General features: G+C 46.5%; 1 protein-coding gene across 1 annotated transcript; it reads right to left on the reverse strand.

The window, feature by feature from the left end:
- Positions 1 to 77: 77 nt before the first annotated feature.
- acin1b (apoptotic chromatin condensation inducer 1b) lies at positions 78 to 21,443 on the reverse strand. The gene is made up of 17 exons (XM_069718965.1): positions 21,291 to 21,443; positions 19,465 to 19,530; positions 19,264 to 19,375; positions 18,675 to 18,748; positions 17,056 to 18,420; positions 16,612 to 16,694; positions 11,283 to 11,403; positions 6,518 to 6,563; positions 5,369 to 5,511; positions 4,797 to 4,943; positions 4,502 to 4,715; positions 4,270 to 4,415; positions 3,553 to 3,660; positions 3,125 to 3,232; positions 2,196 to 2,544; positions 1,669 to 1,766; positions 78 to 1,563 (listed from the first exon to the last, which is right to left on the reverse strand). The coding sequence occupies exons 1-17, from the start codon at positions 21,423 to 21,425 to the stop codon at positions 1,240 to 1,242; spliced, it is 3,639 nt and encodes a 1,212-aa protein (XP_069575066.1). The 5' UTR covers positions 21,426 to 21,443; the 3' UTR covers positions 78 to 1,239.
- Between the last annotated feature and the right edge of the window lie 184 nt (positions 21,444 to 21,627).

A 21,627-nucleotide genomic window follows, 5' to 3' on the forward strand; every position in this document is an offset into this window, starting at 1 on the left:
GAAACTGATGAAGATGAAAACTCTTCCTCAGCCGTCGGGTCGTGATGTATGAAAACAAAAACGTCCAATCAGAAAACTTGATAACCAATTTAGATTTATTCATATTTTTTTTAAATTCTCGGTACATTCAGCACTTGCAGGAGGAAAAAAAAAAAAGCAACGAAGTCAAACAGTTTCAAACTCAAAATTTAAAATATTAAAATTGTAACCATTACTCTAATAGAGGATAAACGTTTTAAATGTTTACCTCCTCTTAAATATATGATTGAAGGGTCAGAGGAGGCGTTTTCCACTCGGAGACTTCAGTGCAGAGAAGGTCCGCTTCCCAGAATCATTACAGAATAAATTTCATTCTCGTCTCCGAAACATCTGCTAGAGACGAACTCGGGCATCGAAACCGCATCTTCGTATCGCTCGTTTCTAAAATACAGTGTTGAGACCAGTTGTATCTTTTGCGGGAGATGAAGTGTTCTCGCTTCACCTGCTGAAACACACAACGACCCTCCGAGGCTGAAAAAACAAAAACATGATTCATAAAACTACAACAAAAACAAAATGACTTTCAACACTTTGACGAGGATTAAAGTATGTAAAAAAAAAAAAGAAAAGAAAAAAGAATCTTAGTGCTGAAGAGTGGAACATTAAAAGTGATCCTAGAAAACACGAAGGTCAGGGATCTATTTTGGACTGGGTTTATTACAGGGCTCTGAGGAGGAAGGAAACGCACCCGCAGAACTAAAATAAAGAGGCGGGCTCCCAAACCTCAGCGGGACAGAACGAAGAGGCGAGCCAGAAAACGAACGCCCTGCTTCTTCTCTTCAGCACGGGAGAATCAACAGCAACTACAGAGACGAGGAGGAACGCTGCCCTCTACAGGACAGAGGACCGAATGTCGCTTCTGGAAGACAGGAAGAGAACAGAGGAGAGCGGACCGGAGCCACGAACCGACACTTTATTCTAATCAGGATGTTCTGTGTGAACATGAAGAAAGTGTGTGGGGGAGGGGGAGGGGAAAAGGGAGGGGGAGGGGAGGGGAAAAAAAGGGGGGGGATGGCAGAAGTGTGTGGAAGACAACGCTGGCGTCAAAATGGACGAATTAAAGCACAGTGGGGCAGGTAACGAGGAGCAGCCACCAGCCGAGAGGAACCACTTCCTGTCTGCAGCGTCCTCTGCTACACTGCTTCCCTCTCTCTCTCTCTCTCTCTCTCTCTCTCCAGCTTTCCCTGTAGCCTCCGTCCCTCAGCGGCGTCGGTCTCTGGGGTTGCTACGACTACGAGACCGCCGTCCACCCGCCGCGCCCGGCGAGGGTCGTCTGGGCCGGTGGCTGCCGTCCCTCTTCTTGTCGGCCTCTCTGTCTCGGCCGCCGCGGTCCCGCTCTCTGTCGGCGTCGGGTCCTCGCCCGGCCGCCGGGCCGCCCGTCGCCACGCCGACGTCCTTCTCGCGGCCCTTCAGCCTCTCCTTCTTCTCCTCCTCCCGCTTCTTCTCCTCCTCCTCTTGCTGCTCCTTGCGCCTTCGCTCGCGCTCCTTCTGGCGCTCCGTGCGGTCGACCAGCCGCTGCGCCGCCTGGTGGACAACGAGGTCGTTGAGGTACACGGTATAAGTATATAAATATATATATATATTAAAAAAAACCTCGATCTGATGCGCTGAAAAAGGAGAGGGACCAACCTGCTCCTCGGTGAGGGGGAGCCAGTAGATACACGGAGCCGCTTTGGTCTTCAGGAACAAGTCGTCGAGCAGTTTGGCCGGAGGTTCGTCTGCTTTCTCTGTCAGAGAGGAAACGCATCATCAGAGCAGGATGTGACATCGTGTGCAGCATTTATATCACGTCTGTCACGGTTCATTTCTAAATCAATGCAGCACGTTTGGTTTACATTCCCATAAATAACCAATTCTTAGATTTTCACTTCTTGTTTGTATATTTTCAATCATGATATAAGACTTCAGTTTTTTTTTTTTTATTTAAGCAGGTGGGTCCTGATTTATCTTAATTTTATTACGTTTTTCAAATGTTAGACAAATCCGATAAATCAGGATGGTAAAATATTGGCAATACTAAAAAATAAGTTATAAATACCTCAGTAATAGTCATACAAACTCCATACGAAGACTAAACCATGTGAAACAGATGGCGATGACGTCACCTCCTCCAGAAATCCTGCTTTCCTCTCCTCTTAAATCTCAGCTGGTCTTACCCTTCTTCTCGGTCTTCCTCTCCTTGCTCTTGGCTCTCTCTCTCCTCCTCCTCTCTCTGTCTCTGGATCTGGATCTTTCGCCGTCCTCTCCCGGTCTGGCGAATTCCCGGACCTTGTCCCGGTCCCATTCCCGCTCGCCCCGCGCCCGTTCCCGACGCTCCATCTCTCTCTCCCGCTCCGCCCACAGGTCCCGAACGCCCCGGTCCCGGTCCCGCTCGGGCTCCCGGTCCCGCTCTCTCTCCCGGTCCCTCTCGGGCATCAGAGGGGGCAGCCGGTTCTGAGGAGGACCCGGCTGGGTCACGTGCTCCTCAACCCTTTCTGGCTTCAGGACGCCTTTGTGAAAGTCCATCTGTGGTGAAAACAAAAGATAAAAGACACAAACAGCGGAGACGTTTAAATTGAAGTGTGCAGAGAAAATAAAATGTAAATCTGGAGGATTCTGACAGAATGTGGATCTGAAGAGGCTCCAAAAATAAACCTGTTAATATTTAACTACTCGTCTTTTACTTTGAAAAGCACACGTTGCCCACAGCTTGGCACAGCGTACACTGCAGTGTATATCATTATAAGTGATTAATATAATGGGGGTGTTCTTTTTTTCTCAGACATATTATGTAAATTATTTCTTCACGTGTTTTCTCTTAGCAGTACGATTGGCTTCCTGTTTCCAAGGACATTGATTCAAATTTAACAGGTAATAACAAAGTGATTTCATTTATTCATAATTTATTGCGTGTGTCGTTTGGAATAAACAGCACTTTAATTTTGTAACCGGTATAAATATTAATAATTCATCAATAATTCAGACTATAAAACAAACACAAGGACCAGAATCACCAAGGTCAAAAAAGACAAAAGAGGATTTATGTTCTTCTTCATGTATTCTCGTTACATCAACTGTGTGTTGAAGCATTTCAGCCCTTCATTACCTCGTCCTGCTCGCTGAAGTCCACGCTGAGCACCTTGGGATTGCTCGGAGGCCATTTGACCCCGTGGAGGGCGGCCCGGGTCTCCACCGCCTCCTCCGCCGTCGCGTACTACGAGAACAGGAGGAGAAGGACGCAGAAAATAAGGTCTTTCAAATAGCGTGATGGCGTCCCGACCAACACGGGACGGGATGCAGAAACAGAAGCATTGTAGGAGCCGATGGAGAACACAGAGGGGATGTTTGCATCGTAGTGATAACACGTATATTAATGGACCGTAGTTATTCTGGTTTATTTAGAGAAATAAACTCCAGGCGAGGAGTGGTGAACCGTCTCAGATCATTTGAAATAGCTCAGACGTCCATGACAGAACAACATGCTTTAAAAACAACATGTCTGGCAGCTCGGACGTTCGTTGTGTTGGTTCTGACCGTGACGAAGCAGTGAGACTTGATCTTGTCGATCCAGAAACCTTCTTCCACGACGCTGCCGGTCCGGTTCAGAAGCTCCTTCAGCTGGCCCAGGGTGAAAGGTCTCACCTGGGAGATAAAAGGAAGGACAACCGTGACCACAGAGGAAGATGTTTGAGCTGCATTTAGAGATTATTGAGTTTAAACAATAACCTTTTTAATTTAGTTAACATCTTTTTTTCCTCAAACTTTTTTCATCCCATCAGCTTCTTTATTTTGACTTTTTTTTTCTCTCCTCCCACGCCTCCAGTGTCAGACCTCCCGAGATCAGTGGAGCTGGGTGGCGTTCTCTGACCCACATCAAGACCTCAAGTCTATGACGCAAGAGCAAGAAAATCTCCAAATGCCAGTGATTAAATGAGTAATGTCTCGTCTTGTTGTGGTGTGTTTAGTCATGCACTGCGGCCCTTAACTGAAGGTGAAGCCACACCTGGGGAAGTGTTCCTGGCTCTAATTATGGGTATGTTGATGATGATGTTGGCACTGGCATCAACACAAAATACCTCATTCATGAAAAACGTGGGTTTTTTTTGCACAACCAGGAGAAAGATTACGGTTCCAACTCAGCTAAAAAAATAAAATACAGCAAGATCGTTTTGAATTTTGAGTTCTGCAGGCTTGAAAGAAAAACGACTTCATGTCTTGTAATGTAATGCAGTTAAACAGAGTTAAACTCACCAGGTTTGTCACGTGGATGATGTTTGAAACTTTCCCACGAGGCGGCGACGGCTGCTTGGTCGTGCGGACGGGGTCGTCGATGGTGACGGACACGCCTGACTTCTGTTGACTGATGGAGCGACGCACCAGGCTGTCGCTGGGGGTGACTGAGGGGAGACGAAGCCGAGGTGAGAAGAGGAAAAAATAAAAAAATAACAGGAATGCTTTTTCAGCAGTAGATGAAGCAGCTGACCTTTCTTGGCCTCCCCGTCCAGGCTGCCAGACGTCTGTGTTTCCGAGGCTTCCTCAGACACACTGTTCTTCCTTTTGTCTCTGGAGGTCCGGCGTTGTTTTTCTCTCTCTGGTTTCTCCACTTCCTCTTCTTCTTCTTCTTCTTCTTCTTCTTCCTCCTCTTCCTCTTCTTCTTCATTTGTCTGTCCATTTTCTTGGCTGTCACCTGGAACAACCTGGAAAAACCATATTTCTGTTAACGTTGAACAACAACTGTTCTTTCCCCGGAGTTAAAAGGATCTGATGCTACTTGCTACCTGTGTGACGGTGCGTCGGATCTTGAGGCCTTTGTCCGGGTCGCCCCGGTTGTTGTCCAGGTTCTCCTCATCCCCAGACAACTGCAGCTCTTCTGGGTGAAGCTCCACGACAGCCTCCTGGTTCACTTTGATGTCTGGAATCAAAGACTGACGGAGGAGAAGATGAGACATGGAGCGAAAGAGGGAAAAATGTTTGAATATTTGAACTAAAGCTCCAGCAGCGAGTTTGTTTATCTTCAGTTAGTGATTGTATGTGAACTGATCAGTTGAGGCATTAAAACATTCCCATTTTTTATTTCATTTCTGGTTTGCAAAGTTAACCAATTTAAATATGTACGAGTTTTACTCTTTTAACTCTATTTGTAAAGGAATTCCTTCACATATTCTCACAAACATGTCATGTGAACACAACTTTTCCGATCTAAAGAGACAGAAATATCAGCTCCAATTTCCCTGAAACTGAAAAATAATCCTGTCCTCCAACTACACAACTATTTAGGACAACGTCCCGGCCCTCAGCTGTGCGGGACACCTGGTCCGTGCGGGACACCTGGTCCGTGCTGTGTCGGTACCTTCAGTGAGTCGGTGGTGATGCTGATGGACGGTTTCTTAGCGGTGACTGCCGTGCTGGAGCCCCATCGCCTCTTCCTCCCCGCTGCGCTTCCCGTCTCTTCACCTGCTCCTCCATCTGTGGCGGCTGGAGATGTCTTGCTGCCTGCAGGAGTGGAAAAAAAAGAAGAAGAAGAAGAAGGAGAAGAAAAAAAAAAGTAGTTAATCACAGAGGAGATGGGTGATTTGCTATCTGGTGAGCAGGACTTCACCGGCAAGTTATTGCAAGCTCACAGCCTCAAAGCAGAATTTGCTTAAATACTTCAGCACTTATAGTTTTGGGTTGGCAAGTTTTATAAATGCAATTAAATAATTTACTAAACAACCACCCAAAACCTGTATATTTAAAACAAGAATTACATGTTTGTTGCGGTTTCTGTCTGCAGCTATTCTGAGAGCTTATGGAGAGTAATTCATACAGCGGAAGAAAGTGGAAGTGCACTCAAAGCTGGACGAGGATTCCTGCTGCAGCACATTTAAAATAGCAGGAAATAACTGCAACCTGATGATTTACATGGTGGTGGGAGCCAAAACCAGCACATTAAGGGTTTTGTTTCAGTGGCACTTATGTTGGTACCAAATCACTTCGCTGTGAAGGGTGTCATTTTCTCTGACTTCTATCAACATCAAAATCACCATCAACACAAGACAGTAAATCCATCATGTGGACGCCAAAGTCAGAGGAGCTGTCTGAGTCGTCACCAGCTTCCATCAATCATAGAAAAATCTGTTAAAAAAGCTGCTAGGAAATAAATAAAATGTGCCACAATGTAGGTCATTTATTACAATAAACATGTCATAAAAAGCATGTAAACTTTCCCTTGGATACTTCCATGGCTGTGATAATGGGATTTTTTTTTTCCCCTCCACCTTTACTTCACATATATAATAAAAAATAAAAAAAAATCTGCTTTATAATAAATGAAAAGGAGACAAAACAAGATTGATATACTTTTGGGGGGTCATGCAGATGTAATCACATCTCGTGTTCACAACGTCACGACTGAGCGCTGACTTGTGTTTCTGTACAGGTGTTTCAAACAGTCAGACCATCTCTCCATCATCTATCTCTCGTCCGGGACTCGTAAAAAACACGTAACTGGTATACTTACTGGTGAGGGATATCTTGCGAGCGGCAAAAGCCTTAGGAGTGGTGCTCTGGAAGGAGAGATGGACAGAAAGAGAACATACAGAAACCCCAGGGGTGGGGGGCGAGATGAGAACCAAGAGTCCGGACCCAAACAGGCAAACAACAGAGAGGAGGTGAGACAGGTAAAAAGTGGAAGGGGGGGGCGGGGAGGGGCGGGAGGGGGGCAAGGAAGGGGTTAAAGTTAACACAAGGCCTGGAGGCTCCAATTGTACCACATTCAGAGACTCCAGACACATTTCCACAATCCACCTCTGCTCAGAGAGCTGAGATAAACCTGTGTGTGTGTGTGTGTGTGTGTGTGTGTGTGTGTGTGTGTGTGTGTGTGTGTGTGTGTGTGTGTGTGTGTGTGTGTGTGTCTATGGAGAACACAAGTACATGATGTGCATTAGGAAACAAGCAGGCCTGTGTGAGAGATTGAAGTGGGTTATATCTTAATGTGGTCTGTTGTCACGAGTCCATCAGAGGAGTTGCTGTCTGTCGGTGTGTTTCAGTGAGACGCGCACGTTTTATGACGAAAGCATTTAAGATGATTCTGGACTCCTACGGGGTGTTCGTGGTGCTAATTAAGCATTAAAGTAATGCAATTGAATTAAATGCTGTAAGTGAGTGTTGCGTAACGTCAGTGCCGATGAGCAGAGGCGGAGAACGGAGCGCTGAAGACTCGATCATCTGCAGATATTCACCTTAAAGTGATTTATCATATTTTAAAACAGACCACTGCAGATCCACAGTGTGTGTTCACATGTATGAAGAACAATCTCAGCTTAAAAGATATCCAATTAAAACTGCAGTACAGCTTCCAAATTTGGACGACATTACAGAGAGGAAAACAAATCACTCCTCTCGTTTACAGAAAAAAGATCAGGAGGAAAGAGAACGGTTCTTTTAAACAGTTATATGCATTTTAAATAGAGGAATAATGACAAGTCATTTCCTGATACCATTTGACACCTGATTCCTTACTGGCTCGACTACGGCCCACCCGCACGACAGTGTGTACTGTATCTAGGCAACAAGGATCCAATCAGACAGACAGGCAGAGGAGAGAGGGCGGGGCTCGATTTGAGTGTGCAGATTAGCCACCAGGCAGGAACTGATCACCGGATTGGACTTTTTTGTCTTGAACAGGGCTCAGGAGGACTTTTCTCAACTGACTGCTGGTCACAGAGTCACGTTTCAGTCTTTTGGGGAGCCAAAGTGTCTCGTGATGGATTCTGACAGTGTGGGGGGGGGGTGTGAAGGTTTACTTTGGGAAAGTTCATAATCTTTGGGTTGGATCGGACGATAAAAAAAAAATTAAAAAAAATCAGTTCTTTGAAGCTTGAGGTTGTCGTCTTTCATCATCATCGTCGCCGGTGTTGTCCAATCAGAAATGTCAAAATTAAAACAGCGGCTTGTCAGCAAGGTGTTTGTTTGTCGTCCAAGGCATTAGACTTCCTGTTTTTAGTTTGTTTCTCAGGTTTCCAAAAAGTATGTTGAACGACTCTTAGGTTTGTTTTACAAGTTCACAGCACAGGAGGAAGATGTGACGGAGTAAAGGGGCGGGGAGGGGGGGAATAATCCAGTCTTTGATCAATTAAAATCCAGGGAAGTAGTCAAAATGATCAGCTGGCAATGCTGGCGTGAGTGCCTCTGCAACTCACATGAAATCACAGAAGATGCCAGGACCAAGTTGTGGGCGTAGCGAACGGACGGATGAATAAATAACAGCAACAACCGCAGCAGTCCATCTGCCAAGTCCACAGCAGAGGCACGATATCACGACCTCCTGCTGAAACATCCCGTCACACTGCAGTCCACCGACCGCGCGGCTGCACGGGGAGACGAGGCAGAGATTTGTTGAGTTTATCCACCTTTCTTGGCCAAGTGGGGATGATTCATATCAGCGTGTACCCACGAGACGTCACTCCGCACGATCTGTGTCAGATTACATTCCCCGGGCAGCGTGTCCTCTAAAAGTCTCCGTTAACCTGGAAGCGGTGCCGACTTCAGGTGAACGATGTTGTCGATGGCAACGCGGCCGAATACCAGTCACTTTTAAAATGCTGCCCAACTTGTCAAGGCGGAGGACGACTGTTGGCCGCACAAGACCGGCGTTAAAAGAAGTTTGAAAGGCCCGCGTCATCGTATCGTATCCTCAAACACATCAACAGAGTTGTCCATTTAAAAAAAACAACACAGTTCCATAATCATCGCTTACAAGCAGATTATTTCAGTTGCTCCGTTGTTTTAAAAAGGTTAAAACCCAAAACAGTGATCATAAACGCTCTGATCACCGTGTGGGCTGCAGCAGTTCTCAGGCCAGTCGTTACTCCACCCCACAGGTAGAGGGCAGCGTGGCATCAGAGGGGGAAGTCAAACAAAACTGGGGGAGCTGAAGGCGACTGTCTTCTCCTGAGTTACATCTGGATTTTTTTGGGAGGACGACACTCGCAGACTGTGTTCATCCTCAAAATGTCAGATGTGAGAGGGGGGGGGGGCGATACAGAGCGTTAGACGCCCCCCCCTCCACCTCCCCTGCTTCATTCATCGCCACCACACGGCGCAATACCGTCCAGTCCGGTTCTGATCAGCGAGCAGGCTTCCAACCCCTGTGGCTGCGGTTACCATGACAACTGTGTGCTGCTGCAGTTACCATGGCTGCCGCTGCTGCCGGTGGTGGTCTGACGCGAGCTACGAGTTCCCGCTGGCTCGGCGTGTCACTGGAAGGGCTGCACAGGAGGCCCCGTGCAGGCTCGGCCTTTACTCAGCGCCACGGGGGTCGCAGACTCTGGGCCTAACTCGGGTACCAACGACGCACTTGGGCATAGCGGGACAGGAGTTGTAGGAGGAGTAGGAGGAGGAGTGGAGGAGGTGTTGGTGGTGGTGGTGGTGGTGGTAGTAGTAGTACGCAGCAGGTACCAATAGGGGCAATGGAAGAGGCATGGGCACCTTCATAACAAAGCAATCAATGGGGTTTTAAACAGCAATCACACCATAAATATATATAGTGAGAGAGAAGCGTTCATGATGGGATACAAAAGATGGAAAGTCAGAGGACAAAGAGGAGAAGAGAGACCGACAGAGTGAATGAGAGAGAGAGAGGGAGAGAGAGGGAGAGAGAGAGAGAGAGAGAGAGAGAGAGGCAGAGTGAAAAGGAGCAAGCGAGAGAGAATGAAAACAGTGTGAAAGAAACAAGCCCTGATGTATCTCTACACACACTGTCAGGGTCCATTACTCATGCAAATCCAAAGGGGACACAGATCCCTTAAACACACACACACACACACACACACACACACACACACACACACACACACACACACACACACACACACACATACATACATACATACATACACACACACACACACACACACACACACACACACACACACACACACACACACACACACACACACACACACACACACACACACACAGATGAACAAATAAAGACACATGCTGATAATAACTTCAATGGCACAGAGGCTCACCCAGTAAATCTGATTTGCGGTAGTGCAGATAAGAAAGCGTGCCTAAAACGTAACGCACCCGTCTCCTCTGCAACTGGTTTCAGCAGCAGGAACGAGTGATGAGCTGAAGGCTTCATCTGCAGGAGCTCCATAACGAGCTCGCGCAACAATCCTCCACAGTTTAAATTAGGTTGAAAAAAAATGTGACCGTGTATGTAAAATGCTGTTTAACGAGCTGGTGACTGTGCAGTACTCTGGTACCGAGATGATGACTGTAACGAGACCCTGACACACCACCTGCAACAACTTGTGCTGACAAAGGGAGGCTGATCACGTACTTTTCAAAGACAACAGGCTGACGGCTGTTATGCATGCCTAGGGCGAAAAACAGTCAGTAGTCAAAGTTTTTATCACATAAACAGGAGAAAAAAAAATATCTTATTGACTGTAAATATTTTTAAATAGTCCCAGAATACCAACTGACTAAAAGTTGCAAAAGGCAGTGGGAGATTTAGCGTTGCTTTTTACGGGTATTAGAAGGCGGAGAAAAGGCAGAGGCAAGAAAAACAAACATCAACAGGACCTAAAGCGGCAGTCAGACACAGTCGAGACAGCTACGGTTGATTGACAGCTTGGCATGTCAGGGCCTTTACGTGTAATATTGTTGCTTTCTCTCCCTAACACACACACACACACACACACACACACACACACACACACACACACACACACACACACACACACACACACACACACACACACACACACACACACACACAACAGTGACATAAAAAGCATGCACTCTGCAGCATGGATGTCCAGATTAACACAGTATTACCATCACTACATTCATTCCAGCAGCAGCAGCATTAACAACCCTCTGCAGGCCCACAGAGACATCGGACGTGTGTGAGAGATCATCTACGTGAATGAGCTTGTTATGAAATATTAGTCGCTTTAAAAGCAGATGGAAGAGATGAGTTTGTTCCTATTTCCGCCGGGACCCAACTCCAACTCAGCCCCTGTTCATTCACCTTAAAGCCCATTTGTTCCAATTGAGCAGTTTATTAAGTAATCAAAAGGATGCCGATATTGTTTACTAGCTCAAAATCAGGGATGAACAGTCGTGAAAACATTCGGGTTGTGTTGGTTTTGAGTGACCCCCCCTCGACTTGTGCTGCTAATTACACATGCATCAATATGAGTGAGGATGCAGGTTAGTGGGAGATAGAGCCAGGACACCGGGCGCCCACACCCTCTCAGTGACCTTACCTCCTCCAGGCGACCCTCGCTGCTCTCCGGCTCAGCCCCGGAGGCGGGCTGCTGGGCCATGGAGCTCTCAGAGCCCGGTTCCACCTCCGTCACAGCGGCTGCACTGGGCTCAGACACCTCCCTACAGGAGGCAGACAGTCGGGGAGAGAGAAAATTGAGCATCTGTTTATTTTTAGAAAAAGCACTCACAGTGGCCACAAGGACGCACTCCATCACTGTGATGACAAGCACCTCGCAAGAATGTTGTCAATACCTAAAAACTCATTAACTGATGCATCCCATAAAGCTTAAACTTGTTAACCCTGGTTTTCAACATTACTTAGTGTTGCTTAACTTCAGATTCATGATACAAACGTTGAATAACTGGTCTGACAAGGAAAACCACCACCACCATAAATCGGCGCTGTATCACTTCCATGAACAGATAAACAATCTGGAACCATATTTAAGTAAAAACGACAAATATTACTATAATAGTTCCGCTTTTCAGTTGCGAGGATTTGCAGCTTTTCTCATATGCGACATAAAACTTTAAAAAGGTTTTGGAGTGCTGGACAAACAAAACGAGCTATTTAGTGGCATCTTCTGGAGGTTTAGGATATGTCTTGGGCGGGTTTTTTCCCACTATTACTTGACATTGTGCGATGAGTGACTAAAGAAAATAATTATCAGTTGCGTCCCTCGCCGATAAAATCCAGAGACGAGCGAGACTGCCTTCACGCTCGGCTCTAGAGACCGAACAATGTGAGGGTTCGTGTGTTAGAGGAGACGGAAGGAAAGGACGAGACGGAGGAAAACACTGGAAGAGTCAGAGGAAGGGTGCTGGAGGCCGGTGATCTGGGTCAGTCCTGCTATAAATAACTCACCAGCTAACGGACACCCAGGGTCACAAAACACACCTTAAACTAACTGGTACTTGAAGACACACTCACAGATGACTCCATGTGTGGTCTCCATCCTATCCATGCTGGGTCATCATTTAAAAAAAAAAAACAAACACCTCTAACTTAGCCAATGAAAGCCATGCATTGTGGTCAGTCAGACCTCATAGCCAAATTTTATTGCTGTTATCTAAGATGAAGAAGAAGAAAAAAAAACAAGCAGATGTCCTCATTATATTTTTAGCTACCCCCTCAACTTCCCCTACCAGCTTTATCAAAAGCCTCCTCCGCTGCTTCCATGTGATGACACAGGCACCGAGGCAGCACCCTGTAGGTGGGAGAATCGCATCCTCTCGCATGCTTCGCTCTTATCACCCTCCTTAATTCTCCTCCGCTGTTTTCACAGATCTTTCATGGTTTAAAATGTCCTCAGGCCCAAGGAGTTGTCTTCATACATCTTGTTTTGTCTCTCTAACACTCCAGATCTACTCACTTTACTACAAAGGAAAGGAAGGAAAAGCAGTGAAATATCACAATATTAATTTTTTTTTTAAAAGGGGCGTGTTTGGCGTTTCTTCCTGCGAAGAATGAATTTTCTGTCGTCCAACGCATACAAATAGTCGAGAGGTCTTCAAGATGAACGTGGTCGGCAATCAATTCCACACCTGCGAGGAACTTTCTACCTTAAAAGTGAGGCGCCATCAAGACTAATTCTTTTCATTGTGAAACTAAAACAATCTCTGTTCAAACAGCTCAGTTTCAGATCTAATCTATACAAAGACACCTAAAAACGCACCTCACATGGCCGTTCATCATTTATCATCGTGATAAATCAAGGAAGGACATGTTGTGACTGAAATAAGGAGAAAAATGTAGATGTCTGCATCGTTGTTTTCCATAATTCTCCCTTTCTGATCATCCACACGAGAACATAATGCCCAAGTTTTCAAATTGAAATGAGGATGCAGCAATTTGAAAAGTCTCCAATTTTAGGGGTTCAAAAACACCGGAGTATTTTCAAAGGGAAAACATATTAGTGTGGATCTAACCGAGTCACAAGACATCAAAGTCACTCTTTCAACCAGATGATGGATCCTTTTTTTGGATCAACAGAATAAAAGTGATGCCCTTAAATTCCTTTCAAGGAATACAATAATAGCTGTAAAATCTCTCTGTAACCCAATAATAATAATAATCACTCACACGGTCTCACATGAACCTGCTCAACCAGACCAATCTGATCTTTTCTTTTTCTAAAAGACATGAGAGACGGACTCGGGGCATCTTCCAGGGGACGGCCAGTGATGCTTCTGTAGTACTGAAATCTACTCAGTGCGTTGGGAGAGCCGGTTCAACCTCCTCCACTGGAGATAAGTCACCGACGAGAGTCAGCAAAAGGACAGCGTTGTCCCATCACCACACAGATTCTCCTCCTCTGACCTCGGTGTGGATTTCACTCTCGAGTGTGTGTGAGTGTGTGTGTGAGAGACAGAGAGAGAGAGTGTGTGTGTGTGTGTGTGTGTGTGTGAGAGACAGAGAGAGTGTGTGTGTGTGTGTGTGTCTCAAAGGCCAGAAACACACCTGCACCGAGTACAAAAGGAGACAGATGTCAACTAGAAACACAAGCCCCTCGGGATCAGGAGGGGAGGGGAGGGGGGAGGCCGGGGCGAAGCCATGAAACCATGAATGAGAGCGAAAGAATGAGTGAATAACTGTCTCGTCCTTTTCTTCTGAAAGTTTGACCGCGTCGCTCTACTTTTAAAACCACTTTGTACTCATGTGATCAGGCAAGAATGAGGAAGCGTGCTGAAGTCCAACTTTAACCTGAGGAACAGTATCACAATCTGTGAAACAGAAGAAAGTAATAGTAATAATAATAATAATAATAATAATAATGTCCTCTGGTTAAACTTTGCAAAAACGAGAAGAAAAAAAAACCCTCAATTATTATAATGATTATTTTCTTATTCATTGCGACTCAACAAAATCCGCCCAGATCGAATCCAAATTAACTGTCTGACCACGTTCAAATGGGCCGAAACACCGTCGCCGCTCAAATCCGACATACAGCCGAGCTCCCGGAGGACGAGACGTGTGAATGCTGGTGCCAGCTGGGAGAATTATATCGCACCATAAGGGACCATTCACACCGACTGTACAGAGAACAGATGTCTGCTTTAATGATCTCCCTTGACAACAGTGGGATCATTAGCAGCTACAGCCACACAAATCCAAAAATACAAATATTGTCCTCTTGACGGTTTAACGACACATGCAGAGAGTGGCCATGATTGGGGGGCTGTAAAGGACAAGAAAAATGTGCATTATGAAAATAATAGAGAAGCTCCTTCCCGGCATGGCAGAAAAAAACGAAGAGGAAAGACAAGAGGGGGAGAAATCAATGTCCACATCTCTCCTCATCACACCATGAAATCTGAGGCCATTATTTATTCATTAGTGTTTCCTTCGATGCAAAGCTATTTTAGGCAAAGATCAAAGAAAGGAGACCCCCTTCCCCCTCTACACACCCCCTCCCCTCCTCCTCCTCCTCCCCCCTCCAAAAAAAAAAAAAAAAAAAAAAAAAAATCTTCCCTGCTCCTTCAGCCAACAAAAGGCTCCCACCGACGTCCCCACCCCCGGCCCCCCTCTCACATGGGCGAACACTACCACGCTCGAACCAGGCCGGTGTTGAACTGATGACATGATATTTAACAGCCCAGACAGGAGCTGCTCGGCTCGGAGCTCAGCAGCGGCACAAAACGACACGTCCAGGCCGCCTGATGCTTCCCGGTCGGTTTCTGGACGACCGGTGTAAAAAGTCGAAGCAGCACCCCGAAGCCTCGAGTCGCCCTCTGGCTCTCTTACCCGTTTTTGTTGCCTTCGGACAGCATTATGGCCGGCGTTGAAGGGGAACCCCCGGGGATCAAGAAGGACACTCTGTCGCCGGCTGCTATTTCGTTCAGGCGCGGGTTGAAATCCGAAACGCGAGATTTAAAAAAAAAAATAAAAAAAATCCGGCGCGGTCGTTCCTGTCGCTGATTAGCCGTATACTGCGTCGGTATCAGGGATGCAATGCATGCATGACGGCCATGTTGGCTAGCGCGACTAGCGTCAAGTCAAACAGAACGTTGCATCAACTTTCCTTCCGGTCTAAGATTTCCAAAATAAAAGCCATAAATATGACGCTCAAACGTGGCGCATATCGAAATACCACCAGAAAACGTCGATTCACAAACGAACTGAGTGAAATAAAAATACTGTTTTTGCTGCCAGCAACAAAAGGAAAAGCACACGAGAAGGACAATAAGGGAGGGCAGTGTGGGGGTGGGGGCGCGCGGAAGGACCCTTTTTCTCAGGCAACAAGCAGCAGCCACGGCAGTGGTTGGGCTGCCGCAGTGAACGCCTGACCAGAAATACAGCACGCTAACAAATGTTTACAACTAATTCAGGTTTAAATGACTAATTCTTTTGACACACGCCTTGAAAAGCTGAGAACTGACACAATAGGTAAATTATGTCCACCCTTTAGGTGACCAAGCAGTTTAGTCATAGCAACACTGAAGATTTAATTCAGTCAAAACCACAAAGTTGGACATTAATTGACTTTACATTTATAAAGCTGAGGAAGCTGTCAGACAAATCATTCCCCTAACTTCAGGTCCTTTCTGTTGTAGTCGGAGCATCATGCATGAATGTGATTAAAGCGTGACCTCTATCTGGTAATAATCACATAACAAACACTGGGTTCTCACTGAATTGGTATGCTGAGTAAAAAGATGGAAATGTTTTGACATATTTTCAGTGAGAATTGTTTACGACATGCCTGCTGCTGCAAGGTAATCTCCTGGATGAAAAATACAGACCATGTTTGCCCTTTCTTCTGAGAGCTAAAGTTAATATAAGCAAAGCCCGCTAGAGGCGTACGACCGTAAAGATAGAAAATATAATCCTCATTTAGTCCATTTTATCTACATACATCCAAGTGGAGATGAGTCAGAGGTTGAAAACTGCATCAGTATGCCACCACATTTAATTTCTGTGAGAGGATTATTCTTGAGGTGTGACTTATAATACCACATAATTGCCATTAAAGCCTGATAAAATGGAAACGGCTGAAACAGTTGGTCTACGGATGACATAAAAATGGGTACAGGAGTCACATTTAAGAGGGACACACATCAGTGGCAGAGCAATTTCACTGGGGATACACTTAAATAAATTTAAGGCAAAGAAACATTACAGAAATGATAACTTTACCTGTCACGTCACACATTAGAACAAACAGCACATCATAGAAAAAAGGGGCACAGAAAGCAAGAGGGTGTTAGATGCAGGATGCAAATTATTAATTATGGTTCATTTTGACCAGTGTAACTTCAAATCCAACTGCATTTCATTTCAAGAGTTAATTCCACTTGTTAATCTGTATTTCAATGAATGTTACTAACCTTTTTGAAAGGGATCGTTTTTCCGCTCCTGTACTCAGGTTAGTCTTTTTCACATCTTCTGCGTCTTGTCCTTGGTCCTCCTTCTGTGAGATGATTCAAAGTAAAAAAAAATAATGAAGGCCAAACGGCAATTTAAAAATACATGAAAATAAATAAGCCACAATAGGCTAGTTTTCTCTGAAATAAAAGACTGGAGGGCAAAAAAAAAAAGTTAAATTAAAAGAAAACTGGAAAAGTCAGCCAAACCTGAGCAGTAATCTGGGACAACATAAGTGACTTCTGCATTGACATAAACTGCTGAGTGGACACCAGCGTGGCAGGAAAACAACACTCAACCACGTCTGTGACAGTCCAATGTGATGCTGCACAGCATCCCAAACACGACCTTGTCTTTATCTAACGGCCCGGAGAACAACTGACACCCACAACAGCTCTATCACTGACCTTCATCTGCTTGGCAGGTGGTTTTTCATCCCCAGAGGAGGATGATGATTGTGAGGACCGTGAAGAGGAGTCTGATTTGGAGTCAGAATCTGACGAGGAGCCTGAATCTTGGGCCTCAGTCACCACCACCTGGCCTTTCTTGGCTGCCTCCTGCTTCCTTTCCTGCTCCTCCTTCAGACGTTTCGCCTCTCTTCTCTTCTCCTCTTCCTGGCGTTTCTTCTCCTTTTCTTGTTCCTCCTTCAGCCGTTTCTCCTCTCTTCTCCTCTCCTCTTCCAGCAGCTTTCGCTCCTTTTCCTTCTCTTCCTCCAGGCGTTTACTCTCTCTCTCCTGCTCCTGTGTTTTCCTTCTTTCTTCCTCCTGCTCCTGCTGTCGCTGTCTCTCTTTCTCCTCCTTCAGTCTGTTCTCCTGCTGCCTCTTTGTCTCCAGCCTTTGCAGCGGCGATTCAATGGATGAGCCGGCTTTGGAGTGCGTCGCCTCTCCTGACCCGCCGGCAGCTGACGTGGCGTCCGCTGCACCGAAAGCCCTCTCGGACTCCATCTTGTGAACGAGCAGAGAGAGCGGCCCCGGCCGGCGCTTCACGGGCGGTTCAGGACTGCTGGAACGAGAGCTGGAGTCGGAGTCCTGCCGCTGCATGGCCAGAGGTGGGAAAGAACCCGCCCGTGGGCCGCGTGCAGCCGGTGGGCCTTCTCCCTCCTGGTCGTCCATGTCTGGTGGACTCTGCTTTGGAGTGTCAGGAAGTGGGAAGAGGTTGGGAGGCGGAGAGGGAGGAGGAGTGGGGTGGCGCAGCTGCATGGGTGTGTGGTGTACCTGCGGTGGTGGGATGTGCTGCGGAGGCTGGAGCTTGCGTTTGGATCTTGCAGACGATGATGACGGGACACTGGGGGGCATCTGCTGCGGCGGAGGAGGAACTCTGTTCCCCCTTCGTACGCCGCCGGGACCCGGTCCCCAATCCTCGTCGTCGTCGCTCTCATCGTCGCCGTCATCGCCTTCGTCGCTGTCCTCGTTTACTTGACCTGCAGCAGAAGCCCCGGCAGATCGGCTGAGGTGGAGGACAGAATGAGCGGATCCTGGTTCACTCGGTGCGGTGCCCTCCTTCTCCTGGGCTCGGGGCACGGCGGGGGGCAGTCCCTGGCGGTCGGGCTGCCCCAGGACACGCACCGACAGGGAGGCGACTGCACGGGGGGGAGACGGGGCGGGTGGCTCCTGGTTTCCTTGGTGAAAGGTGGGTCGCTGCATCCGAGCTCCGAGAGCCTCGGGGGCTTCTTGGCGGTGGAGGGTAGGACCGGGGCCGTGACCCATCACCGACTGTCCTGCTCCTCTATCTTCGGGCCGGGCCAGTGAGGGCTGGGACGACATGGCTCGACGCTGCCGAGAGGAGAAGATGGAGAGGAAACCAGATGTTTATATTTGTTCTGTTCATTCAGTTCCATTTTGTATGGCCTTTACAAGCATGTGAGTTTATTCAAAAATGTCATTATTGTACCAACTTTATCAATTACAAACATTAATTCTCTGTGATATAAAAATCATGTTTTTCACATCATCTGATCTTGTTGGGCTCCGTGGGATAAATCCTGTGTTCTCCTCATTTCTTTCCTCAGTATGTGGAGGTTACTGACCTTGTCAGAGACGTAGGAGGAGCTGTCGTTGTCCTCCGAGTGGTCTTCATCCTCCTCCGGTACAGCTGGGCTTTCTGTCAGACAAGGGGGGCACGAGGGGAGGGTTAAAGGTCAACTTCAATGTGAGGATTATCCTCCCACTGGATCCTAAACGAGGGTAACTTTTCAAACAATTCACTTCTGTTCAGTCTTAAAACCAACTCAGGTAACACAATTTGAGCCGTCACTGTTAAACAGATCATTTTCTCATATGTGATTTTTCACCGTGAAGTTTCACTTGCTTTGTAATTCAATTGGTGTCCACTTGAATGTATTTGTGAATGATTAGAAAACAACATATATTTGATATAATATTTTCTGGTACTGTGAAAAGTTTACAGTGTAATCCGTTCACACATTTGTGAGCACAATATGTTTGTACTTCAAGTTCATGAAAGTCATTAAGCACAGATGTTTGAGCAACACAAATAAAACAAGACTTCTGGAAGAGAGAGAACGAGTGGGAGGGAGTGTAAAGGAGCGTTGTTCGTGTGGAGGAGCCTGTTTGTTATCTGATTTGTTATTGTGTGTGTTTATGCGAGTGTTATACCGTCGGCCTCTTCCTCCTGCTGCGCCTCTCTCTCCAGTCTCTGGCGAAGGAGCTCCTGCTGCTTGGCCAGGTACTGTTTTATGAAGCTGTTCTGGCACATCTCTTCCCCGATCTACAACACAGAAACAGGACAAAGAAAGACGTTCTTAAAATGACACGACATGTTGTCAAAATATTTTCCCTTCCTTAAAATTCTCCTACCTGAGAGTTGGGCTGCAGCCCGCTGTGGGAGGAGGACGACTTCTGCAGGTTTTCCAGCATCAGAGCCTGTAAGGAAGAAGTGACGGGAGTCAAATTACACAACATGATGTCATAATAAAAAATGGAAAACGACTGCAAAGCCAGATACCATATTTGTAAATCTGTATTTAATGGGTACTTCAGTTCAGGAGTTTGTTTTAACTTATGTAAAAGCTGTTTTCATAAATGTAGTCCTGGATTGCCTGAGTTTACATGTGTGTCCTATTAAATAGACCAAGTTTATTTCCCTGGGATTACAGGAAAGTAAATAGGTGATAGGATAATCAAAGCGCCAAGTAACACTGCTGCAGCGGCCTAATATGCACACGAGGGAAGACTGCAGTTCAGTTACACTGCAGCACAATGGAGTGTTTCAAATATATGTAAATCACGAGGAAACTGGACTTCAACAACAAAGATATAAGAGCCACTCCTTTGTGTCTTTAATATTTTCTGCAGAACTTATTCTGTGGAAATATGTTCTGCATGTTGGCGTATCGAGTAATTTAAGATGAGTTTAAATTCACTGTCAACAGGAGTTCTGGTGACTAACATGCATATTATCCTTTTTTGCATGTCATCTTTCTCTCGTGCTGCTTTTCTTTTTACACACCGTGCTATTGATGAGTTGAATAAGTTGATGATTCCCAGTAGGGCATGGTGATATGGACAAAGTTGGCATCGCTGTTTGCAAGTATAGAGTAGCATCGAATGGAAGTACACGTCCCTCAAGATTTTACTAAATTGTACTTAAGTGATAAGTTACTTTTTCACCACTGCATTTTGCTAACGAATATGTGGTGAAGGATTTTTTTTTTCTTTTCTTTTGGCCTTTTCAGTTTATGATGCAACATGTCTGCTCCTAAGACTTTTGCTAAGTCAATAAAATTAATTTTCTCACCAGAATTTGGTGGCAAAGTGGAAAGTACTGATACAAACAGTGATAATTAGATATTTTGGGGGTAAAAAAACATTTACACACAGTAAGATAAAAAAAAATAGAGTAAATAAACCGCTTGAATATCCAAAATATTTTAAAAATATGTTAGTAGTTCTTTCGTGCCGTTTTTTTTTTTTTTTTTGGGGGGGGGGGGCAGTGGGGGTTGGGTTGGGGGGGGGGGGGCTTAGACTCAAGACTTAAGTGCTTCGCCAAACATGGCTACGGCCCTGGCTGTTTACGGGCTGAAGGTCTCCAGCAAAACAACAATAGAGTTCATAACACATGTAACTCGGAGGAACAGCCCACGTTATCCGTTGGTGACACGTTAAAATGTGTTTACTTCGCGAGGCGCGTCCCCGGAAGCTCGGACACACGCACACACACACACACACACACACACACACACACACAGAGAAACACGGGGCGCGCGGGCACGCTCGTGTACCGTCCAGTGTGTGCGGCGGTTGGCTCGCTTGCTCTCAGCTTAGGCCTCGACTTGACAGGTGCACAGTTCAAATGAGCAACACGGTGCGCGAGGACTCAGGAGCGAAGTGCGAACTCGGTCGGTCGGTCGGTCGGTCGGTCCGTTGTTCGTCGGTTACACCGGACCGGCGGCAGAAACTGTTGTTGATGAGTAATAACGTGTGCATGGCGATTTATGTGTTCCCGCGTCGGAGCCACACACACACACACACACACACACACACACACACACACACACACACACACACACACAGTTACGGCCTCTAATGTTACCCCCCTCCCCCTCCCCCCCTCCCCGTCTCTCGCCTCCTGCTGAACTTAGCCAGACTCGACACAGACGTCCATAACACGCGCGAAAACTTACCCCTTTAAGTCGCTTGATGAGTGTGTTTTTCTGCCCGCTTTTGGGGAGGTTTCTTTGCTCCAGAGCGGCTTTCAGATCCGCAACTCGGAGCGATTGTAGAGGTTTTCCATCAAGCGTAATATCTTCGTCCGCCATTTTGCTCCCTCCGCTTGTCTAAACTCCAACAAGCGTCGCTACGGCTGCTGCTCGGCGTCACAGCTCGGCAGTTTCCGGAGACGCTCGGCTCGTCCCCGAGTCACATAACATTAGATTGACAGTTGTGGAAAAAAACTTGGCCCAGTTTAGCCTGTGCCAGTTATTTGTCAGTGTTTGTTAAATTTTTTACTCCAAAAAGTGG

Source organism: Brachyistius frenatus, unplaced genomic scaffold (assembly GCF_029030835.1).
Source record: "Brachyistius frenatus isolate BFR_SWC_R1_liver_20210118 unplaced genomic scaffold, ASM2903083v1 Contig_203, whole genome shotgun sequence".
NCBI classification, from domain to species: Eukaryota; Metazoa; Chordata; class Actinopteri; family Embiotocidae; genus Brachyistius; species Brachyistius frenatus.

Bases quoted from the DNA above. Each gene is read 5' to 3' on its own strand.
- acin1b (XM_069718965.1), bottom strand. From the start codon at position 21,425: ATGGCGGACGAAGATATTACGCTTGATGGAAAACCTCTACAATCGCTC. The intron at 18,749-19,263 runs GTATAACACTCG...CTTGTCTGACAG, and splicing joins GCAGGAGGAAGAGGCCGACG to AAAGCCCAGCTGTACCGGAG. The intron at 3,233-3,552 runs GTCAGAACCAAC...CTGTTCTCGTAG, and splicing joins AGTCTCACTGCTTCGTCACG to TACGCGACGGCGGAGGAGGC.